Here is a 26,122-nt window from a genome sequence, read left to right as displayed (position 1 = left end):
CACTTTTATGAGGTGTGGAAAATTTGTTCTGCACTTCTATACCACCTGACGATATTTTTAGAATCGATGTTGCATTCTTCTGCTAATTTGATGTCTTCTTTTAGTACTTTTCCGTTTTCCTTTGGAAAGTTCAAAATAACAGCGATGAATTTTTTTGTTTTTGGCCTCCATTGAGTCATGCAATGTTGATGCGATTAGGTCATGGAGTTTATTTGCGGGCAAGGGTAAACTTGCATTGCGAAGCTGATTGTCAGTTACTTCGAAATCGGTTTCCATTGCTTTTATTTTGGAGGAAAAAGTTTCATTCATAGTACTGATGTACTGTCCAAGGTTTTTGATTCATTTGCCTAAGTTCAGGAGCTGTTTTACAGAAGGGAGGCACAGTGAACAGAAAAAGGGCTGGTTGAGGTCGATAAATATTATTATTATTATTATTATTATTATTATCTGAGACCTCCAGGGAGTCAAGGACTCATCGAGGGAGGCTGTAAATTACACAACCCAGCTATCATACCTTCCCTTAAATTCATTTACACTAGATGCACTCACTATCCCTAAGGGCAAATTATTTCACTCACTGCTCTATGTGAGAAAATCCTAGCTCTTACCCCTTTCTTGACTGAGAACAAGCTTAACGTCCATGGATGCCCCATGTTCTCTCCCTGCCTTCGATATAACGAAAAATTTCATACTTTGAAATGCTATAACACCCATTCAAAAGTTTATAGACCACTATCATATTATCCCCCTTTCTCCTGTATATCTTGTGTGCCAATTCATCTAATAAATATCATATTGAAAAGTGCATAAAGAAGTTTTCAAACAAGTCAAAGTTTAACAGCTTTCTGAAGTGAACCCTAGACTGAAATCCACAAATATTATTCAAGAAAAAAGGAAAGAAAACAAGAACCAAATCACTCAGAAATTCAGTGGCAGACACTGAAAAAGATTCAGCCACATAGGCATTTAGTAAGGTTGTCTGGAAGGATGGAAAAATCAGGACGTAATGGTGGACTCAGGAAGTTAGAGAACAATCACAGAAAAAAAAAAAAAAAAGCACGATGAAAGTTTCTGGCAAACAAGTCGACTTGTGATCTGAGAGAAATGTAAGAAAGTGAGGAAATTGTAAAGCTAACAAATATTGAGAAGACTTGAAAGAACATAGAAAATAAATATCAGGAAAGTGATAAAATATTCTGGAGGCTATTGAAAAAGCTTAGAAACAGAGAAAGTGTACAGTAACAACCCCACCTCACAATGCTTCGCTCGCATGACACTGCATTTACTCATCCAATGGCTTTAGCAACATAATGCTACATCAATGACTGAATTCATGATGTGTAACATTCATGAACTCAATTTATTTGCGACACTGTTGCTTGCTACATCTGTTTTGCTGTGAATTATAAACTGTTCATAACTACTATCTCATTGTTGTTAATAATGCAGATGAAATTCAAAGGAAGGGTGCTGTTGCTTCCAGTGAAAAGAAGATGACATGTAAACCTGTTACATTACATGCTAAAATTAAAATGATTATACTTAGATGATGGTGCATTGAACACTGAAAGAAGTCACAAGCTAAACTTACCTTGCACTATTGTTGCTAGTTATTCCAAGCAAAGATAAAAATTCAAGTGAAGTGAAAAGTGCTACACTAACTAATATTGTGGTTATCTGCAAATATGGCAATCTTATTGAAGAAATGAAAAAATTTTGAATGGTGTAAATGAATGACCGAACTGTTTGTAGTGTTTCCTTAAGACCAGCATTGAGAATAACTTTTACTTGTTTGCATATCTGAAGTAAATAAATGCTTTATTTACATCATTTATGCACATATATAACTGCTTAAAAACATTATTAAACTGTTACATGCATCGACAAAAAAAGTAGTGATTCGCTACATGATAATGGTCTGGAACTTAATATGTCATGTGACCAAAGTATTCCTGCTAAAAAAGAATCAAACATGTTTACAAAAATCTCACATTTTCTTTACAGTATTATATATACTAAGATTAATTTCATACATAAGATTTAAGTTTAATCATATAATAAAATAACCTAAAAATATATTAATGCAATCATACATATTAGTATGACTTGAATGAATCCATCATGTGCTTAAGCGGTAGGAATAGAGAAGAAGCTTAAATGTGTTCTGATGTTATAATCCTAAGGGATTTACATAAAGTAATATATATATATATATATATATATATATATATATATATATACCGGGTGATCCAAAAGTAACAGAAAAAAGTAAAAATTCAATAATTTGAAAAGTATAGACAGTAGCACGATGCAATTTTCACAGAAATACCCAAGATTTTTTTAATAACGAAAAATTTTATTGCCAGAATAGTTACATTTGCCACCAATAGATGACGCTTTCGTTGTGTCAGTAATTTGTACAGTTCGCAACGCAGCTAGGATTACAAATGCTCAATGTGATGGCCGTCATTCATGAGAATGGCCATCAGACATGGCACGACACTCTGCACAGCATCGAAGAGGGTTTCAGCTGTAATTCCTGTCACATGATGGTGAATAGCTTCTTTCAACATAGCCAATGATGTCGGCCGACCTCTGTACACCTATGACTTCAAGTAACTCCATAACCAAAAGTCACAAGGTGTAAGGTCTGGAGACCTTGGTGGCCATTCGTGCGGGAAAGAGCGACTGAGGACACGGTCATCGCCAAATGTCCATTGCAGGATGGAGCGCTTGCCTCTCTTGCAAGGAGGGAATGATGCTGTCTCTTAAATATGCGAGCGTTATGCAGAGCGAGCGCTCCATAACGCTCGCCTGTGACAGAAACAGTTTGAAATGTACTGCTGTGGACTTCCTCAAAAGAAAAAGGCCTACAATGAATGATGCAGTGAACCTGCACCACATTGTCACCATTGGCTGATGCAAAGGGATTTCCACAATCGCATGTGGGTTCTATCTCGCCCAGATGCGGCAGTTGTGTGCAACTACCATTAAGCGAAAAGTGCACCTCGTCAGTCCATAGGACTTTCGACAGCCAGTGCGCATTGTTTTCCATCTGCTGAAAAGCCCAATTTGCAAATTCATGATGTCTCTCGAAATCGGTTGGTTTCAGTTCCTGTATGTGTTGGATTTTGTAAGGATACCTCTTGAGGATGATCATGAGTGATCACCACACAATCCCGTACGAAATGCCGGTTCGTCTTAAAATTTCACGAGCACTGCATTCCACATGTGCAGAAGCTGCCGATTGTGTGTCGGTCTCGTGCACAACTGCAATAGTTTTTTTGGGTCTCCCACTTCTTGCACGTGCTTCCAAACTGTCAGTGTCCTCAAACCTTTTCATCATAGCTATCAGTGAGAAACAAGATATCGGTCCCTTTCCACTTCTAATACCCCGCATCGAACGATAGGTGTGCAAAGCCGCACTCGAACATACCTCACCTTGGCAGAATGTTTAACTTCAGTAATAAACGTTAAATGCAGAAAGTTTTTCACGCACCTCACGGTTTAAATAGCGACAGGCAGCAGCTCCGGGACCGCAACAGCACCACCTGTCGATGACAAATGTAACTATTCTGGAAATAAAAGTTTTCGTTATTAATAAAAATCCAATGTCATTGTGTGCATTTCTGTGAAAACCACATCATGCAACTGTCTATACTTTTCGTATTATTGCATTTTTACCATTTCTGTTACTTTTGGATCACCAGGCATATATATGATACCGTAGTAGTGTTCCTAGGCATTACACTATTATTGTAACAAACAATCGCTGTCATTCTGTCACTTGATTTTTGTCTTGCTTAAGGGTCAAAGCTATATTACTGAAAGGAGACCTACACATAGCCTATAAAGGAATGTGGAGAATTGACCATGGCTTCTGACCTAATGTCCAATCCACACCTTCTTGTGGTGCACCCTGTTGGGTATCTACCTGGATAGTGAACGAACGAGGATGGGCTGCCAATTTGGGTGTTAGCTGACTAAATTGTATTCTTATTGGCTTAAATCAAAATACAAAATGATGGTACAACATGACAAAATTTCATGCCGGCTGGGGCGTCGCCCGGTTAAACAAGGCCCCCGTTGTTTACGCCAAGGAACCAGAGCGAACAGCAAAAAGTCAGCTACTGGAACAAATTTGAAAACACACCCCAACACAACTTCACCAGAGTTAAAGAACGGTACAATCAACATAAGAAACCTGAATGGCAAAGAAATGGAGCTAGCTAAGGAATTAGATAAGTACCAGATCGACATAATAGGGGTGACTGAAACAAAAAAGACAAAAACCGGTGAGATCTTTCTGAGCAATAAATACAAAATGTTACATTCAGGAAATAACAATCAAGGAAAAGAAGGAGTAGCCATAGTATTCAACACAAAATACAAGGCTAATCTTCTTGAATGGCAGTCAGGCTCAATTAGAGTAATGTGGGAAAATATGAGAATGGGGAAATGGACAATGAGACCTATTTGTGCCTATGGTCCCACAGAAGGTTCTACTAAGATAGAAGTGGAGGAATTTTTGAGGCTTTAGGAAAAGCAACTGACACAATGAAAAAGGAAAAGTTGGTCCTTGTTGGGGATCTAAATAGCAGAGTAGGAAGTGATTGTCAGACAAACAAAAATATTTTGGGAAAATTTGGAGAAAAGAGCAAAGCTAATAATAATGGCAAATATCTGTTGGATTTCTGCTCAGGACATGGAATGGTTATTACTAACACCATGTTCCAACATAAAAATGAGCACAAATTCACACGGAGTGGTCAGGCAAGGAATAAGAAGTCTCATTGACTATGTTATTGTTGATAGTGATGTTTTCTCCCTGGTGCAGGCCACCAGAGTCTACAGAGGATTTGAAATTGGAAGTGATCACTATTTAGTCTTGTGCAGGATAAAATTGAATTTCATATTGAAAAGAATAACATGTAAGAAAGTTTTAAAGCGAATAAAAGTTGAGCAGCTCTCAGATGTGAACTGTAGATTAAAATACACAAAGATTATTGAAGGAAAAATGAAAGAGTTTGAGAACAGGAACCAAACCTTGGAGATTCAGTGGCAAGCCTTGAAGAAAACCCCCGATTGATTCAGCTAGTGAGGTATGTGGTGAAGTTGCCTGCAAGGATAGAAAAATTAGAACTCCATGGTGGACACAGGAAGTTAAAGAGGCAGTGAAGGAAAAGAGGAAAGCATATCAAAAGTTCCTGGCAAATAAGTCAGCTTGTGATCTTAGAGAATACAGAGACAAATGTAAGAAAGCTAAATAGTGTGTAAAACTAGCTAAACAAAAGTCATGAGAGGACTTTGGCAAGAACATGGAAAATAAATATCAAGAAGGTGGTAAGATATTCTGGAGATTTGAAGAAGCTTAGAAATGGAGGAAAGAGTGCTGTAAAGGGAGTTAATGATAAAGGTAACATGAAAACGGAAGAAAAAGATATCCTTGAAGTATGGAGTAATTACTTTGAAAAATTGCTAAATGAAACAATCAGTGATGACAGCACAGTGATAAAAAAAAACACTGACCAGGCATGCAGTCGGGAATACATATCCACACTTTAAGTAGAAAAAGCCATTAAAAAAGGCTTGAAATGGGGGAAAGGAAGCAGGAGTAGATGATATTCGACCAGAAATGCTGAAGTATGGTGGTATAAAAGTCTTATAGTGGCTGCACTGCACAGGTAAGAAAGCCTGGACAGAAGGACGAATTCCCGATGATCGGAGTAGAGCTCTCATAAATAAAACAATGTGAGAATTACAGAGGTATTTCCCTACTGAGTGTTCCTGCCAAGATTTATACTTGAGAAACGGTTGAGAAGAATTGTGGAAGAAAAGCTTGGTGAAGAACAAGCTGGATTCAGGCCAAATAGACTGTTAGGATCAGATCTTCACTTTTAGACAAATAGTTGCGAAAGCATGAGAATATAACAAACATCCATACTTAAGTTTTGTTGATCTGGAAAAGGCATACGACAAGGTGCCAAGAGAGAAGCTATTCAATACACTACAGTTATATGGTGTCAATGGGGCATTATATCAAGCAATACTTAGTCTTTATTGGAGTTGTAAGTCAGCAGTTAAAACTGAAGGAAGAACAGCAAGACGTTTTAATGTTCAATCTGGTGTGAGACAAGGATGTACATTATTCCCATCTGTTGTTCATTATCTATATTGGTTCACATTATGAAGGAAAGCGGTATTAAACATGATATCAAGATTGGAGACGTTAATATCAGCTCTTTATGCGGATGTTATACTTCTAAATATATCTGCTACAAGTCTGCAAGATTCTCTGACTAAATTGAATATCTGTTGTAATAGATATGGTATGAAGATCTGCAATAACAAGACAAAGACAATGAAAATTGGCAGACGCATTGAAAATATCAAACATCATTTCAGCTACTTAGGCACGATTTTTAGTGAAGATGGTAAATTAAATATAGAAATAGACAACAGAATCTGCAAAGCTGGTATGGTGGAAAGTCAATTGAATAAATTCATATGGAATAAGAGAGAAATTACCTAAATTAGCTGTATACAAGACAGTGTTCAAACCAGTTTTAACTTATTTATCTCAGAGCTGGGTCAAAAGTAAAACACTTGACCAAAGACTAGAGATATAAGAGTCCTGAGAAAGATTAGAGGCGTGAACAGATGGCATTAATGGCAATATCATATTAAAAACGAGGATATTAGGAAAGAATTTGACATTGTCAGCATCCAGGAATGCATTAGCAGAGCTAATCTCAGGTGGTATGGTCACTTAAATAGAATGGGAGAGGAAAGATTAGCCAAACAAGTGTTCCCTGCCAGGTTGGCAGGAAATGTCACAGAGGAAGACCAAGATATAGATGTACTGATACCAGTGGCGGCCCGTACATAAGCACTGCGACACTGCAGCAGCCACAAGGAAAAAATGAAAAATTTAAATTTTGTTTGTGTTTATAAATAATAACAATTCTTACAACATTATATAAATGCAATACAACATGTTAAAGTCTACAGCTTATGTTTTGACATTGATTGAATAGTTAATAATTGGAATTGTTCGATTAACACTTAAGAGTACGAAACAAATGCACTGCTATCTAACGCCGATATTTGTTTGCGCTTGTCCTTGCATGTTACGTCATTCAGACACTGCCCAAATGGCAGTGCAATTTTAGTATCCCTACGCACGTTATTTCTGTGATATATGAAACGTTTATTATTGGTGCACATGCGTGATGAACTATATTTTGTCAATATTATTTTATGTTGTTAAAATAACATAATTATTTATTTTATTATAGATACAAGGCTGAATTATGACGAGTGTCACTGTTGAAAATATGAAAAGAATTATATTTTTTGAATTATCAATACACGAAATAAATGCACTGCGATCTAACTCCAATATTGGTTTGCGCTTGTCATTGCTATTGATATGAAACTTTTCTTACTGGCGTTTGTTCGTGGTGAGGATGAAATATTTTTAATAAAGGAATTTTTATTATTTTTTTTGTATATGCAGCACCCCCACTTAAAATTTTCACCAGCCACCACTGATTGATACTGTACAAAGTGCCTTAGATGATAGAAATATAAGATCTGATAATGTTGGAGTCTTGACAAGTAACAGAATGATTTGGAGGAAAATTGTAGATAGGAAGTTAGTAATGATGTAAATTTTTCATGTAGTACTATCATATCCTGTACACCCCTTGAGGGTACATGGCAGGAATTTGATGATGATGATTTTTGTCTTGAATATTGCAACTATCGGACCTAGTAATTGCAACTGAGAATGTGGCTGTAACGAACATGACCATGTTGCCACCAATTGGTGAGAGTGACCATAAGGTCATGACTTGGGAGGTGGCTAAAGGAGTCGAATTTACAATTAAGACAGGGTACATGTGGAATTACCGGGCTGGTAAGTATGACAAGCTTAGGTGTGTGCTTGGCTCAATGCCATGGCATGTAAAACTGCAAGGGCTGGATGTTGATAGTGCATGGGAGGTGGTTAAGAACTGTTTGCAGGAGGCAATGGTTGACTGTATACCAAGAGTCTGAATAATAAATCAAGTAGGGGTTAAATGGATGAATAACACTATTAAGCTTGAGCTGCAAAAAAAGAAACAATTGTGGAGGGAATTTAAGGAGAAGGGTGACCATCAGGCGCAGGAACAGTATAAAGCTCAGGCCAGGATGGTAACAAGGGTGGTAACCAAAGCAAAAGCAGATTACGAAAGGAAATTGGCCACGCAGGCTAAAGAGAATCCCAAACTCAGTTTTTTCAATATGTTGCAAGTAAAAGGAAAAATGCTCATGGTAGAATGATCTTAAAAAATGCTGAGGGTAGGGAGGTAACCGAATCAGTCGATATTGTGGAATTACTGAGCGAGCACTTTGCAAGAGTATATCATCCAGGTGGTGACTTTGCAGGAATGGAAGAACCAACAGCTTATACTGGAATTGTGATGAATGAAGTAGAGGTAACTAGTCTATTACAGAACCTCAATGTCAATACATCTGTGGGATTGGATGGTATACCAGCTCGTGTAGTAAGTGAAGCGGCCAAAGAATTGTCAGTGCCCTTGACCATTTTGTTTAATTCGAGCCTCAGGACTGGGTCAGTCCCAAGGGGGTGGAAAGAGGGGAAAACAGTTCCACTGCACAAAGGTGGTTCCAAGGCTGCTGTTGAAAATTACCGGCCAATCAGCATAACAGGAATCATTATCAAGGTCTTAGAGAAAATAGTCAAGAGGAAAATACAAGATTGGATAGAAGAAAATGGGATACTGTATCGGGGACAGCATGGTTTTGTGAAGGGTAGGTCATGCCTCAGTAACTTGCTCACGTATTATAACACAGTGACGGCTGAACTGGATAAGGGTAATGGGTTTACGGTGATTCTACTGGACCTTGCCAAGGCCTTTGACAGGATACCACATGGAATTCTAATCAGTAAATTGCAGCATATGGGAATGGACATAGGGTTGGTGAGATGGATAGGAGGGTGGTTGACGGAGAGATATCAGAGAGTGGTTTACTCAGGAGTAGAGTCCACAAGACGGCCTGTGACTAGTGGTGTGCCACAAGGATCTGTTCTTGGACCACTGCTGTTTAATTTGTTCATAAATGATATAGGAAAGGATCTGAGAGGAACAGTTCATTTGTTTGCGGATGATGCGAAGTTGGGTAGGGCAATAGTGAATGCAGATGACGTCAAAATTTTGCAGGATGATTTGGATAGATTGGAGGTCTGGGCTAAGGAGAATGGATGTAAGTTTAATGTGGCAAAATGTAAGGTTATGCATTTTGGGGTGAAAAGATTGATGGCAGTTTACTGCATTGGTGGAACCGTGCTCCAGGAAATTGATGAGGCACAAGATTTAGGAGTGTTGGTAGATAAGGAATTGAAATTTAGGGGACACATTGCAAAAGTGGCCAAATCAGCTCATCAAATCACTTGGTTGCTGAAGAATACGTTGACAAGCAGAGACAAGCAGGTTATTGTTCCTCTGTATCGAGCCTTGATAAGACCTCATCTAGACTACTGTGCTCAGATTTGGTCACCTAGGTTTTTTCTTGATGGGGAGGAGGTGGAGAGGATCCAGAGGCGAGTGACCAAGATGATAGCAGGTCTGTGGAATGAACCGTATGAGAACAGGTTGAGGATTTGTGGGTTGCAAAAATTGGTTGATAGGCGGAGGAGGGGAGATATGATTGAGACATTCAAATTACTGAAGGGTTTCGATAAAATTAATTCAGAAGATATTTTTGAGAACAGGGCTGTGGGAGGACTAGGGGACATCCATGGAAACTGGGCAAAAGTGTGGTTAGTAAAGGTGTTAGAGCTGGGTTCTTTACTTTTAGAGTAGTGAATGAGTGGAATGCGCTCCCTGAGTCTGTGGTGGATGCTGTGACAGTGAATGAGTTTAAGGGGAGGTATGATAGATACTGTATGAATGTCAAATAGTTGTGATGAATATGATTTGGGGTCTCCCTCGATGAGTCTAATGACTCCATGGAGTTGCCCGTAATAATAGTAATAGTAATATTGAAAGCAGCATTGATCTCTTTTCCACCCAACTTCTCACGGAATGAGGAGTTGGGTAAAAATGCTGCTTGGGTGTATTTAAGAACTATCTCGATGAAGCAATATCTAAATGTATTCCAAGGGTATAAAAGGTTAAATAAGGTATGTGTGAAATGGATCCATGAAGAGATTATAAAATGCAATACAGAGAAACTCATGAAATCGGTTGGTAAGGGGTAGCAAAAGTGCAGCATGAGCAGCAGTTAGCTAATGGGTAAAAAAAAAAAAAATTAGTTGGATGACACCGATTGGAGAAAATGGTAAAAGAGAACAACTGTTGTGGAGGACACAGTTGAGATATTTCATGAGTAGTTCATAAAGGTCCACTCACCCTTGTGAATGTGACATCATGGAGAGTTTGAGAGAAGAGAGGCAGACTGTGAGTGAGCAAGAAGTACTGTATATGGGGAATCGAGCAAACTTGATGTTAATAAGACTGTGGGACGTGATGATATATCATTACGTATTTTGAAGGGACGTTCCAGGGAGTCGATTATCTAACCTGGTATATTTTTGATTAATGTGAGTCTTTGGGTCAGGTTCCAAAGGAGTGGAAGGAATGCAAAATTGTGCTGCTTCATAGAGGAGCTGACAGAACTCAAGAGCATCAGATTATAGGCCAATCTGGGTGTCAGGTATAGTGGTTAAAGTGTTGGAGAGGGTTAGTGAGAATCAGGATTATTACAATAAGGTGACAGCTATGGATGAGGAAAATAGATACACAGTAGTATCTATATATATACATATATATATATATATATATACATATATATATACTCAGTCAATTAAAAGCCTTTGCAATATCCATCAACTTATCATGTGGTAATTTAACTAGAGCAGATGGGGTTGGATATTAAACAAGTGCATTGAATTGGAGAGTGGCTCTCTGATATATATTAGCAAGTTGTGTATGGAGAAGTAATACTGCAGAAGAGGAAAGTGACTAGCGATGTGCCTCAGGGGACTGTTTTGGGGCCATACCTGTTTAACATGTATGTTAATGATATTGAAAAGATTTGAATTGGGATATTCAGTTGTTTGCAGATGATGCAAAGCTGGGAAGAGCTATGAGGAGTAGAGCAGATGTTGTGGCCTTACAAAGAAGACTGGAATAGACTGACTGAATGCTTATGGGAGGGAGTGGATATGCCAGTTCAATATTGTGAAATGTGAGGTTTTTAAAATTTGGAAAACAAAGATGGGATGTAGAATTTACTCTTCGTGAGGATATATTGTTGGAGGTGAATGAAATAAGAGATCTTGGGGGTGATAGAGGATAAGGATCTAAAATTCAGAGGACACATTGCCAAAACTGTGAGGACAACACAAAGAATTCTGGCAATGATATAGAGCAGTGGTCTCTAAACTTTTTGCTGTGAGGGCCACACTGGGTACTTCAGCACTGTTCAGCGGGCCGTAGTAATAAAAAACTCGAGAACTAGATATACGAGTTTTATTGAAAGCAGATAAAAACTGATTACAGAGTATGTGAGATTTAATTATCATATATTAATGACAACGAACACTATCAGCAAATTCTCATATTTTTATCACAAATTATAATAAAACCATTAGTGTGAATGATGTAACTATGTTTGTGTTTTTAAAATCTTATTAAACCCAGGTTCAAATTTTGAAGTGCTTATCACAAGTAGCGATTTCAAATGTTCATCAGATAAATTTGCCCTGTATTCTGACTTGATATATTTCATTTGGGAAAAAGTTTGTTGTTCACAAAGATATGTTGTCCCAAAAATAGAGATAAATTTACAAGCAAATTTCTTCAAATTTTGGAGCTGCTCAGAGTTCAAAAATTTATAAAAATCATCAAGTTTCCTTCCTTGTATTTATCTTTAATCAGTTCATTTGCATGAAGTTCAATAATTTCCATTTGAAGGTCTATCAACACCCCGTGTTTTTTTTTTTTTTTTTTGTGGATTCTTATCGAAATATCAGTCCAATTGGCAGGCTGGATAAAATCATATCACAGGCCGCATCTGACCTGCGGGCCATAGTTTTATTTTCCTGATATAAAGGAAACAGACTTTGCATCATCTGCAAGCAACTGAATATCCCGATTCAAATGTATGGATAGTGGGGTTAAGGAAAGGAGATTCCGGTTCCTTTGTATAAGGCAGGGGTCTTTAACCTTTCAGGCAGTGCGGGCTGCATTAAAAATTTCAATGAAGCCCACAGGCCACTAAGCTATACTGTGGTATTTAGAATTGTAAGATGCTTTCCAGATTCACAAGGAATGCCGTGCATTTAATACTTTACATAAAATCCTATAAAAATAAACAAACTCAACTTTAAGAGCGTAGGTAGGAGTCGGGTTGTTCATGATAAGTAAATACAATCAATACTTGAAAAAAGATAATTTAATGAAGGAACATTCATTTTTTACAATATTGATGGGAAACTTGGCAATGTTTTTCATTATCCAGCTTGTCGATGTTGGCATCAGTGTTGGAAGTCACTATGCACAGAGTATTCTCGAGATGTTGGTCTGTATCTGAGTTCTTGTCTTGGACTTCATATGTTTCATTCTGGAGAAGAACTGCTCACATAAGTATGTGCTTCCTAACAAAGTGCACATCTTCAAACCATGCCGGCAAAGATTAGGGAATGCGTCCTCAGAAATGTAGTCTTTGTAAAATGTAAGCAAGGGCACACTGAATAATTTTTCTCTCAAAGAAGAGTTGTTTAGGGGTTCAAGCAGCTCTTTGTACTGAGCCTGGCATTTCGGCAGCACTGACATTGAATGGCATCGAAAATAAATCTCAAGAAGATTGTTGGTTACAAAAATCACTAAATTTCTCTTCGAACTCATTTCGTAACACGACTAATTTTGTAGAGTATTCATCAAGAGACGAACAGTTGGACTCAGAGAGAAGCTGAAAATGAGTTAAGTCTTTTTTTTGCGAGTTGTGCCTCCCAAAGTTTGAGCTTGGCCACAAAAGCTTTGATCTGATCAAACAGGGTGTGCACCAGTCGATCTTTGGATTGTAGCCATGTATTTAGGTCATTCATATGCAATGAGATGTCAGTCACAAAGCCATCTACTGCTAGCTGCTGGCTGAAGAAGAATGTCTATTTAATATTTATTTTTATAGGGTTTTATGTAAAGTATCAAATGCACAGTGTTCCTTGTGAATCTGGGAAATGTGGGCTTCACTGAAACTATTTTTTATTTAATCGCGTTTTAATGTTTAGTTATTTTTTCAAAATGGCCTGCAGGCAATGCATTGGAGACCCCTGGTATAAGGCCTTGATTAGTTCACATGTTGACCACTTGGCACAAATTTGGTCACCTGGTTTTCAAAAGGATGAAGAGATAGTGGAAATGGTCCAAAAGCAATTGACTGAGGTAGCTTCTGGACTCTGGAATGTTGGGTATGAAGAAAGGTTGAGAAGATATCATTTGCAAAGTCTAGTGGATGAAAGGAAAAGAGGTGATATGAAAAACATACAAATTGGTAAGGAGCTATAGGTTTAACATTGAAGAGGTTTTTTTATAAAAAGTTGAGAGAACAAGAGATCATCCCTGGAAGTTATATAAGGAGAGTGTGAGCAATGGAGTGAGAAGCGAGTATTCTGCAAAGAAAGTTGTGAATGATTGGAATGCACTGCCCGAGAGTATGGTATCTGCAAAGAATTTGAATATATTTAAGGTACGATATGATGAGCTGTGTGTATATGACAAACGGCTCTCCTGCAATGAGTCTTTAACTGCACTGGGGTGGGGATGTTATGATGATAATATTGGTGATGAGCATGAACATTAGTTATGAATTTGGGAACTGTCGCCAGTAACAAGAACAGCCAGCAAGTTTTTTTTTATATATTTTTTTTAATTTTAATGTTGTGCACATACACAAGAGGTTGGTTGTTCAACCTATAGTACATTAGTACCATGTATGGGTAGTGGGTTAGGGAAGGAGGAACTTGTTTATATTTGATTAAATTACTGTAAATTGTATTCCTCGGGAAACACAGCAGGGAGGGGAAGACTGTTCCACAGTGCAGAAGTTGCAAAAATGAAGGAGGAGGGAAAAAAACTTGTTCTGTTTTTCTAGGTGTACTGTGAAGGGATGTTGAGCAGCAGCTGCATGTGTTCCAATGAGCTTAGTACTGAGTGGAGGAATTATTGATGTTATTTCAGATGAGCATTTCCCATGGAAATATTTGTAGTATATACATACTGCAGAAACCAAAGATCTGTGTGAAAGTGAGGGGAGAGAGTTGGTAAGAGATGGGTCATTAATAAGTGTAATTGCTCTCCTCTGTATTGAGTCAAACATTTTGAGGGAGCTTTTAGGTGGCCCCACCTCATATGTGAGAGCAGTATTCAATAGCTGGGCAGATTTGCGATTTTTATAACGCTAACAGCTGTTGAGGGGTGAAGTAACGCCTTGAGTGAAAGAAAAATCCAATTTTTTTGGAAGCTGAGGATGCAATGGTTGTGAAGTGTGTATGCCAAGAGAGGTTTGATGTGAGGGTAATTCCAAGAAGAGAGAGAGAGATATGAAACTGTCTGGAAATTTGGGTATCGTCAAAAAGGATACTGGGAAAAAAAAATGTTTTTATGAGAAATAGGACAGTACTGGGTTTTATTAGCATCGAAATTGATCAGGTTATCCAAACCCCACTGTAGGATGGCTTCGATATCGGAATTGAAGGTGGTGGTTGATGTTCTGTAGAACGAGGCGAGTTGTGTAGGGTAAGGTTTATCAAATGAAAGCAAGGTGTGTAGTGTGCTGTCCTCTGCAAAACTGTATTGAGTTGGAGGTCAACTGAAGTAGGTCGTTGATATATAGCAGAAAGAAGGTTGGTGAGATGACAGAACCTTGCATTAATTGGATGGTGAGAGATAGGGAGCCATTCACCATCACACACAGTGTGTGTCCAGACAGAAAGCTGGCATTCAACTACAAAATGATGGTAGCTTGCTTAGTAATCCTTTGTGCCAGACCTGGTCAAAGGCTTTGGGGAATATCAAGTACAACCATTTGAGATTCGTCAAACTTCTCCACGGCATTTGTCCAGAGATGGGTAATATATGTGAGCAGATCTCCTGTTGATTGGCAATGACGGAATCCATACTGGTGGTCATTTATTAGGTGGGTGTCTTCAAGGTAGTGTAGGAGTTGGGAATTGATGATTTTTTTCCATTACTTTAGACAGGACTGAGGTAAGCGAGATAGGAAGGTAGTTGGACAGCAGTGACTTGTCACCCTTCTTGGGAATGGGTTGAATATAGGCCAATTTCCAGTTTGTGGGATAGATTCCAGTGGAGTAAGAGAGTATATATAAGCGACATAGGATAGGAGTCAGTCCTGGTGTGCAAACTTTCAGGACAACTGGGGGAATGCCATCAGGGTCAGGAGACTTTTTTGTGTCCAATTTGGACAGGATTTTTCTGATCTCATCCTGGCACAAGGATATAGGGGGCATTGTATGTTGGGTGTCTGGAATAGTTGGGGGACATTTATCATCGTCAGTTATGCATGCATTGGAAGCAAAGTGTGAAGCGAGAAGATTGGCTTTTTCTGTGGGTGATGATGCAATAGAGACATCAGGGTAAGATAAGGATGGGAATAGTTATTTCTACACTCAGTTGTCGGTATGTTGTGACCATCACTTTTAGTTGTATACTGCCTTGGTCTTGATCAAGTCTGGTGTCAACCATCTTATTTTACCATCTATACCTCTAAATATTTTACATAGATATGTATATTAATATGAAGGGTGCAGGGGAAAAAACAACTTCAGTCCACGATATTGACTTCCGAAAAAAACGTATTAAATTTTCCTTGTTGCCAAAATGCAAGTAAACAGAGCATAACAAAATAAACACAGGATATGATAGTACTACATGAAAAAAATTACATCATTACTAACATCCTATCTACAATTTTCCTCCAAATCAGTCTGTTACTTGTCACGACTCCAACATTACCAGATCTTATATTTCTATTGTCTAAGTCACTTTGTACTGTATCAATCCACCTATATCTCGGTCTTCCTCTGGGTCGTTTTGCTAATCTTTCTTCACCCATTCTGTTTAAGTGACCATATGACCTGAGATTAGCTCTGCTAATGCATTCCTGGATGCTGACAATGTCAAGTTCTTTCCTAATATCCTCGTTTTTGATATTGCCATTGATGCCATCTGTTCACGTCTATAATCTTTCTCAGGACTCTCATATCTGCGGTCTCTAGTCTTTGGTCAAGTGTTTTACTTCTGACCCAGCTCTCAGATCCATAAGTTAAAACTGGTTTGAACACTGTCTTGTATACAGCTAATTTCTCTCTTATTCCATATGAATTTATTCAATTGACTTCCCACCATACCAGCTTTGCTGATTCTGTTGTCTATTTCCATATTTAATTTACCATCTTCACTAAAAATCGTGCCTAAGTAGCATTCACAACACAGTTGACATTTTCAATGATTCTGCCTATTTTCATTGTCTTTGTCTTTTTATTGCTGACCTTCATACCATATCTATTACAACAGATATTCAATTTAGTCAGAGAATCTTGCAGACTTGTAGCGGATTTATTTAGAAGTATAACATCATCCGCATAAAGCAAAGAGCTGACATTGACATCTGCAATTTTGATATCATGTTTAATACCACTTTCCTTCATAATGTGATCCATATAGATAATGAATAACAGAGGGGATAATGTACATCCTTGTCTCACACCAGATTTAACATTAAACCATCTTCATGTACTTCCTTCAATTCTAACTGCTGACTTACAACTCAAATAAAGACTAAGTATTGCTTGATACAATGCCCCATTGACACCATATAACTGTAGCGTATTGAATAGCTTCTCTCTTGGCACCTTGTCATATACCTTTTCCAAATCTACAGAACTTAAATACAGATCTTAGTTATATTCATATGCTTTCTTGACTATTTGTTGTAAAGAGAAGATCTGATCCTGACAGCCTCTATTTGGTCTGAATCCAGCTTGTTTTTCACCCAGCTTTTCTTTCAATTCTTCTCAACCGTTTCTCAAGTATACTTGAATAGATCTTGCCAGGAACACTCAGTATATCATGTATATTAAGCATAATAAATTTAAATAGTACTTAAAAATTAAAAAAACAAATGGCAAATAATGGCCTTTTTGTCAAAATGGCCGGACTGAAGTGGTTTTCCCCGGTGAATCCTATATAAAAAAATAGTTATGCACATTTTTTTTATTAATCGGATTGGTAATATCTGATTTTTTAATTAATTAATTATTTAATTTATAAATAACGATCACATCGCATCCCTTGTTTTAAAGATAATAGGTACTAAGGGAATTATTATACTAACAAAGGTTAGTAAGTGTTTTTTCTTTATTAAGTAAGCAATAATACACAAAAAATGAAATATGGTAAAAAGTAATAAAAATTTAAGTAGTTAAAATATTGTAGTTTTAAAATAATCATTTATTTCAATCATCTATAGGATGGTCATCGACGTTGTCGTCATCACTTTTAATAAAACTTTTAACTTTGTTCTTAGTCTCTTCTGAAATTTTGTGGGGTCTGTTTAAGTGTTCACCACTCCCATCTTTAGGTGACTGACCAGTATTTATCAAAGTTTTTATTCCTTTTCACTCGTTCTTCAGATATACCATGCAAAGAAATAAATGCTTTATGGCAAATTCTGACATCTTCGCTATTCCCCTCATTGCCGTCTTGCAGTAATCCGACACGAAAAGCAAATGAAGCCATGTTCACCCTCGCATCAACTCCTTTTCTAGGACGCTTTCTCATTATGGGAAGGATTGTAATTAGTCCACTTAAATAAGAGTTTTGGTCATTATAGTTCCCTAATAAGTTAAAATCACGAATAATTCTTTTTCGTTCGGCATCAGGAATAGTTTCGAAACAACGATACCTTTTGCATAAACAGTCAGGACCAACTTCGTGCATTGTTGCACGAAGAATTTTCATTACATCTCTAAACCTACCTGTCTTTTTTCGTTTCTTTGTGAGTTTTTCTTTAGTATCAGCTTCACTTTAATTAGAACTATTAGAATAATTGCTTATCATTTTCACATTACTTTTTATTATTAAAAAACAATTAAAATACTCGTAAAACCAAAACAGTAAAGTATTAATCAAAACTAGTAGTGAATCAACAAACCACTGATAACAAAATAATGGCTATTGCAATAGTGATAACAGTTGATGTGATTGGACCGAAGTTGTTTTTCCATACAACCACTCGGACTGGGGGTGTTCTTCCCAAGTTTAAGGAATATTCTCCGTTCATTTGGCTGGACTGTGGTTGTTTATGCAGAAAGTTGTATTTATGAGATGAACCCTTCCTTTAATCCCCAACAGATGGCAGCATTAGGTTGAATTCACAAAAATTGGACTGAAGTTGTTTTTCCCCATGTACCCTTCATATGCCTTAAGTGAAATCTCAATTTTTTTTTTTTTTTTTTTAAAGTCTATTTGTTATAAAGGCTCCATAGGAAAAAAAAAAAACTTTTTTTCTTTTTCAACTCGAAACAATTTGGGAGCATAGTGCTTTTTTTTTATTTTTAGAAATTTCTCAATGTTAAAGGAAAGCTAGTTTTTCATGAAACTTGCATGCTAGAAGAAGATATGTGCAAATATAATAAAGTGAGATAAGAAAACAAATGAATGAGTAAAAATAATAAAAAGAAATCAAGGAAATACAGAGAGTTCCCATAGTCAAGAGAAATTACAGAACTTTTAGCTGAATGCCATGTTCAATTTGTTTTGTACAACATCTGACATTATCCTTCACAACTGAATTTAACTATGAGAGTCAGAATGAAAAAGTTCTTTGAGTTCACATTATGCAGTCTATATAAAAAGAATATCAGAAATTATAAGGGGGACCGGAAAGTAATCAATTTTTTGATCTAATTTTTAATATAAATTTTATTAAAGAACAAATTAACATTATTCAATTCTATAATCGCCATAGTTAATTATAACCTTATTTCAACGATCTACTAAGTTTAGAATTCCTTTTTTGAAAAAAGTTTTTTCTTTGGAGGCAAAAAATTATATCAAACTCCTTTGGACATCATCTTGCGAACAGAAGGTTTTATTTCTTATGCTGTGTTCTAAGGACACCTGAATAAGTGATAGTCACTAGGGGCAATATCCGGCGAATATGGAGGATGTGGTAGAAGTTCCCATCCCAACTGCCTAATTTTTTCTTGAGTCATTCTTGCAGAATGTGGTTTTGCATTGTCTTGCTGCAAAATTACCCCTTTTCGATTGACAATGCTTGATGTAGTCGCTCTAATTGTTCACAGTAGATGGCTGCTGTGATAGTCTTACCTTGTTCCATGAGTTTGTAATGAATAATTCCAATGATATCCCACCAAACGCAAAACAGAACCTTTTGTGGATGAAGTCCATCTTTAGGTGTTGGAATTGGAGTTTGATTTGGAGAAAGCCATTGTTTTTTGCATTTATTATTCTTATACATCACCCATTTTTTGTCACCAGTTACGACTCGTTCCAAAAAGGGATCATTTTGTTGTCTGGTCAACAATGAATTGCAAATCGCCCATCTCTGTGCTTTATTGATTTCTGACAGTTCATGCATGGAACCAGTTACGACTCGTTCCAAAAAAGGGATCATTTTGTTGTCTGGTCAACAATGAATTGCAAATCGCCCATCTCTGTGCTTTATTGATTTCTGACAGTTCATGCATTACCCATACACCCTGTTTAAGAACCTTGCCACTCATATGTAAGTGCTCTTGGACAGTTGACCATGATGAATTAAGTTTCTCTGCTAATTCTTGTATAGTTTGTTTTGGATCTAATTCAACGAGAGTCTTAAGAGCATCAAAATTTTTTTATGCAAATCTCCTAAACCATCGCTGATATTTGTTAACCTTTAATACATCTCCATAAGTCGAGCAAATGATTTTGGCAGCCTCAGTAGGCTACCAAATTTTTGTTTTTTTCACCAAGCATTCTTTCCTGGGTGAAACAAAAACAGCATGCAATGACGTAAACGGTGCTCTTCAACTTTAAAGTCCGCCATATTAAAAAAAAAATCTAAAATCAAAAAAGAGTTTTTATGAATCTGAAACATTCTTACTAACCAATAAACAAAAATAGCATGTTGTATACATACGGTTAACTTATTCTACATGACTGACTATTAATAATAGGTTGCTGAATATTAACTAATAGAAAAAGGTGGAATTTAATAATGATAATAGTGACATATGAACTGAAGACACAGATATTCTAGATGGCTGGAGTAATTACACTAAAAAATTGGTAAATGAAACAAGCAGTGGCAACATGATAGTACAAAACATTCAACGAACACTAATTTGAAAACCTGATTGGCTGTGGATAAAACACGTCTGCTCTCCATCCAACAGGCAATTGATTTGAATCCCACCTTGGGCATGGATGTTTGTAAAAAAGTGATCAGGAATACACATCAATACTTGAGACAGACCAAGCCTTCAAAAAATTAAAATGTGGAGAGGCAATTGGAGTAGGCTGAATTTCAGATGACTGGAGCCCTCATAGCACTGAACTATAAAAATGGAAATAAAACTGAATGTGCGAATAACAGAGGAGTGTGCCTTCTGGATAGTATGAATGTGTGTAATTGCTTAGTATAGTTTTTTCACGGCAATGAAGATGCTTTGGTGATAAATGCAAAATATTGGCTTAACTTTAGATGTGTGTTTTTGATGCACTAATCATCAGCATGATTCATCCATTTCCTTTGGTAGTTGATGTTTCTATTCCATATAAATGCCTTATCTTTATTTCTAATCTTTCCGAAGTATAAATCACCTGCATAAATCAGAGATGAGAGTAAACATTTGCAGTTTCAATATTAGGTTAATGCCAGTTTTATTCATTGATGATGAAGAACAGTGGAGATAGTCATCTGCCCTATCCTCACCTTGAGACTCATGTCTTACACTTGATTTTACACCTTTACCTTCTCCAATTCTAACAGCTAATTTCCAATTTAAGTATGGCCTACATGCTGCATACCTTATAAGGTTCAATTTACACCATATAATTAGGTTTTGACCTGTTTTTCTCTTGGCACCTTATGTCTTCTCCAGATTTATGAAACCCAAATAAATACCAGAACCTTGTTATAATATTCCCATTGGTTGCTGTCTATGTCGTAAAGTAAAAATTTGAAACATACAATCCCAGCCTGTTCTTACCCTAGTTGTTCCTGCACAATTTCTTTTTTCTTAAATTCTTCTTAAGTATACGTACAAAAATCTTATCTGGCACACTCATTAGGGAAATGCCCATTGCTTTATTTCCCTTTTTTACAGAGAAATAAATAGTACTATAATAGTTCTACATCATCTGGATTTCCAACTGCTGACAGGCAATTTTCTGATTTATGCAGTTTGCCAGGATTAAACTATTATACTCTCATATTTGAGCCGATCAAATATAATGAAGTGTAGCTGCATTCCCACATTTCAAGTTTCTGATGGCTTTTATTTTCTTCAAGTATTCCTCATTCCACTCCTCTCAATTATTTTCTATCACCTTCTCAAAATTCTTATATCATTTAACAAATCACTTAAAGTGATCTCTACTTCTCAGCATTTTCAGTGGTCTCCAGAACATTTTTGCCATGTTCATGATATTTATCTTCCTACCAAAGTCGTCCATGATGAATTCTCATTAGCAATTTTGAAACACTGGCTAGCATACCTGTCAGGAACCTTTGATGTGCTTTCTTCTTTTCCAGGACTATTGGTTCATAAACTGTTTCTACCATGAAGTTTTACAGGTAAACTATACTCAACTATACAAACAATATAGAAGTAAAAATTAAACAAATCGAAAACAAGGACAAACCTTGGAGTCTCAATGGCATACTCTGAAGAAAACATTGATTCAGCTAACGAGGTATGTGGTGAAGTTATCTGCAAGGACAGAAAATAAGAACACCATGGTGGTGGACACATGTTAAAGAAGCAGTCCTGGATATGAATAAGTAAAGTTCTTAGCAAAAAAGGGGATGGAGGTTATAAAAAAAGCTGAACAAAAGTCATGGGAAGATTTTGTTAGAAAAATAGAAAATATCAGGAAGATGGCAAAATATTCTGGAGGCTATTGAAAAATTTTAGAAAAGGAGAAAAGTACTGCAAAAGGATTCAAAGATGACAAAAGTGATAGGAAAATTTAAGATAAGGATATCCTAAATGTCTGAAGTAATTACAATGAGACTGTTAAATGAAACAAGCAGTGGCAGAAAACGGTAGAAACTTTTAAAGAGGAATGCAAAGAAGGATACATATCAATACTTGAGATAGAAAAAGCCAATAAAAAAAAACTTTGAAATGTGGAAAGGCAGCTAGAATAGTTGATATTCAAACAGAAATGTTTAAATATGGAGGTATAAAAGTTTTGCAGTGGGTGCACTGCATAATTCAGAGTGCTTAGTCAGAAGGCCAAATTTCAGATGATTGGCATAAAGATCTCATAGTACCCATGTATAAAAAAAAGGGAATAAAGCTGAATTTAAGATTTACAGAGGAATTTCTCAACTAAATGTTCTAGATAAGATATGCAAACATACTTGAAAAGAGGTTAAGAAATATTGTGGAAAAGAAACATGGAGAAGAACAAGCTATGTTCAGACCAAACAGGGATGCTAAGGATTAGATTTTCAGTTTAAGACAAATAGTTCAGAAATTATGGGAACATGACAGGTATCTATACTTGAGTTTGTAGATCTGGAAAACGCACACGACAAGTTGCCCAGAGGAAAGGTTTTCAAAACACAATTATATAGGTTACATAGAGCATTATTTATACTGAGCAATACACAGTCTATATTTAAGCTGTAAGCCAGCAGTTAGAATAAAAGAAACACAGATGATTTGATGTAAAATCATGTGAAGACAAGGATGCACATTATCTCCACTCTTATTCATCACCTATATCGATTGCCTTATAAACTTTGCTTTATGCAGATAATGTTGTACTTTGAAATACATCTATTGCAAGTCTCCAGGATTCTCCAACTTAATTTTTATTTCTCATTTTGCATGAAAATGAGAAATAAAAAAGTAATCAAAACTATTAAACTAAGCAAAAAAAATAGAAAACTTCAGCTGCTTTCTCAATGGAGAACCCATAGAACAGGTAAAATATTTCAGCTATTTAGGCAGAGTTTTTAGTGATGATGGGAAATTTGGAATTAGACAACAGAATAAGCAAAGCTGGTATGGAATGGTGAGGAGCCAGTTGAATAAATGTATAATAAAAGAGAAATTAGCTAAAACAGAAATCTACTAGTAGACAAGACAGTGTTCAAACCAGTTTTAAATTATGGATGTGAGAATTGGATAAGAAATAAAGCATCCTTCCTTAATGGTATCCTCCATCTCGATATGGTAAGGATACTTGCACACACCACTGATCTCAAGAGCTATGCCAGTGGTAGGTAAGCTACTGGCAGGATTTTTCTAGCTGTAGAGATCAAGATATAGGTGTTAGAGAGATTCCCTGGTCTGGAGGATTTGCATAAGGCTAGTTAGCTTACCAAGTAAAATGTAAAATATTTCTATAACTCAGTTGCAGAAACTGGAAAAAATATCAGACAGAAACATTGAACAATAACCACGAAAGGATAAAGGTCAACAATTAGGAATCTTGGACATTTTAAAAGTAGCAACATGGAAGGTGCAAAGCATAACAAAGGAATCGGAATTAGCAAAATTAAAAACTAAAAATATTAATATAACAAAAGATTCATATGGTTTTACTATATTATCTAGTGAAGTGGTTATTTTAATCGATAATAAATGGATAAAAAGAAAACGAAAGTACAGTTTTATAATTGATTGAATTATAACAGTTAAATTAAAAACAAACAGAAAATACTTAAATATCATAAATGTATATGCTCTTGAAGAAGGTAGAAAATAGGACTTTGAATAATTTATGAAAACTACAAAAACAGTTACATGTTATAAAAAATAAAAATTAAAATTAATTAAGATCATTGTATATTATACACATTTTCAAATACATACGTCCCGCATTCTGTCTGTTCTGGCCACTCATTTCTTGTTGCCTTTGTTGACGAGCAATAGCTTCATGCCTTTCTTTTTCCTTTAGTTCTTGTGCTAATTTCTCAACTTTTTCTCGTGCACGCTGAGCAACTTCAGAATACGTAGGTTTTCGAGATGGTTTTTCTTCTTTTTCCTGTTATGAAAATGACACTTAAGAAAAGAACTGACATTTGAATTATTATTATGAGTTATGAAATATATAAAGCTCAGGCCAGAAAAGTAACGAGTATTGTGAGAAAAGCTAAAATGGAGTATGAAAAGAAATTGGCCATGCAAGCTAAGGCAATCCAAAAGAATTTCATCGTTATGTCGCAAGCAAAAGAAAGGATGAATGTGGAAGAATAACTTTATCGAATGCAGATGGTACACGAGTGTCAGAAGCTAAGGAGATTGTTCAGTTAATGAGTGCTCACCTTGCTAAGATATATCAACCAGGTGTATGTAACATGGTGCTACTGCTATGTTGGATGAAGAGTTAGAGGTTCATGAAAATGAGGTTGAAGAGCTCTTGCATAACCTGGATAAGAATTTGTCAATAGGAACAGATGGAATATCTGCCCGTTTGTTAAAGGAATGTTCAGTTTAACTGGCTAGGCCTTTCACACATTTGTATAACTTGAGTCTCAGCCCAGGAATGATACCACAGGAATGTATGATAGTTCCATTACATAAGGCTGGTGCAAAAACTGATGTGTCTAACTACCGACCTATTAGTATCTCTGGTGTGGTAGTGAAGATTTTAGAGAAGTTGGTAAGAACTCGCATACAGAAATGGGCAGACAAGCATTCTATACTCTGCAGGGAACAGCATGGGTTTACTAAAGGAAGGTCATGTTTTAGCAATTTGCTCATATTTTATAACAATGTTACGGCCGAGTTGGATAAAGGGAATGGATACACTATGATAATGTTGGATTTTTCTAAGGCATTTGATAGGATACCACACAATAGGCTGTTGTACAAACTGGAGAATATGGAATTGGAACATAATCTATTGACTTGGATCAGGGTTGACAGACAGATATCAAAAAGTGGCATACAGTGGGTGTGAATCTGCCAGATTTAAGGTAACCAGTAGTGTACCTCAGGGTTCAGTCTTTGGGCCATTATTGTTCAATCTATACATTAATGACATCAAGCAGGGTCTATCATCAGATATGCAATTGTTTGCTGATGCTACTGATATTCAATTACAAAATGATTTGAATAGACTGGAAATCTGGGCGAACGAAAATGGCTGTCAGTTAAATGTTAGTAAGTGTAAAGTTATGCACTTTGGCATGATTAGAGTTCCAGTGGCATATTATATTAGTGGGGGTTATGTTACAAGAAACTGAAGAGGCAAGGGATCTTGGTGTATTGGTGGATAAGAATTTAAAGTTCAAAGGTCACAAATACAACTCAGAGGATAATTGCTATGTTGAAGCGAACCTTGACATGTAAGGATAAGGAAGTCATTTTTGCCTCTTTATAAGGCTTTGATAAGACCACACTTGGATTACTATATGTAGATTTGGTCTCTTGGGTTCCAAGGGGATAAAAAAAACTGTGGAAAGGGTGCAAAGAAGAGTAACAAAGATTATATAAGGATTATGGATTTATATTATGAGGACAGATTGCAAGTATGTGGATTACAGACTCTGGTTAACAGGAGAAATGATAGAGGTCTATAAACTTTTGAATGGGTGTTATAGCATTTCAACTGATGAAAATTTTCGTTATATGGAAAGTGGGGAGAAAACATGGGGGGGCATCCATGGAAGTTAAATTTATTTGCAGTCAAGAAAGGGGTAAGAGCTAAGTATTTCTCCAGAGAGCAGTGAGTGCATCTAGTGTGAATGAATTCAAGGGTAGGTATGATAGCTGGATTGGTAATTTACAGCCTCCCTCGATGAGTCCTCGACTCCCTGGAGGTCTCAGATAATAATAACA

The 26,122-nt window shown here is 36.5% G+C and overlaps 1 protein-coding gene across 6 annotated transcripts in view; it reads right to left on the bottom strand.

The window, feature by feature from the left end:
* LOC150109686 (uncharacterized) overlaps positions 1–26,122 on the bottom strand; it is a 576,277-nt gene that overhangs the window by 18,072 nt on the left and 532,083 nt on the right. For all 6 annotated transcript variants that reach the window (XM_090414002.1, XM_090413987.1, XM_090413994.1 and 3 more), the window contains one exon: positions 24,152–24,323. In XM_090414002.1, the coding sequence (XP_090270128.1) occupies positions 24,152–24,323 (172 nt within the window). The remainder of the gene's footprint in view (positions 1–24,151; positions 24,324–26,122) is intronic.

The sequence above is a fragment of the Typopeltis vanoorti genome, chromosome 2 (assembly GCF_054136105.1).
Source record: "Typopeltis vanoorti isolate ZY-2024b chromosome 2, IOZ_Tvanoo_1.0, whole genome shotgun sequence".
Classification (NCBI taxonomy): Eukaryota; Metazoa; Arthropoda; class Arachnida; order Uropygi; family Thelyphonidae; genus Typopeltis; species Typopeltis vanoorti.
The sequence above is the reverse complement of the archived record's forward strand: the minus strand, read 5'-3'. Positions and strand labels throughout refer to the sequence as shown.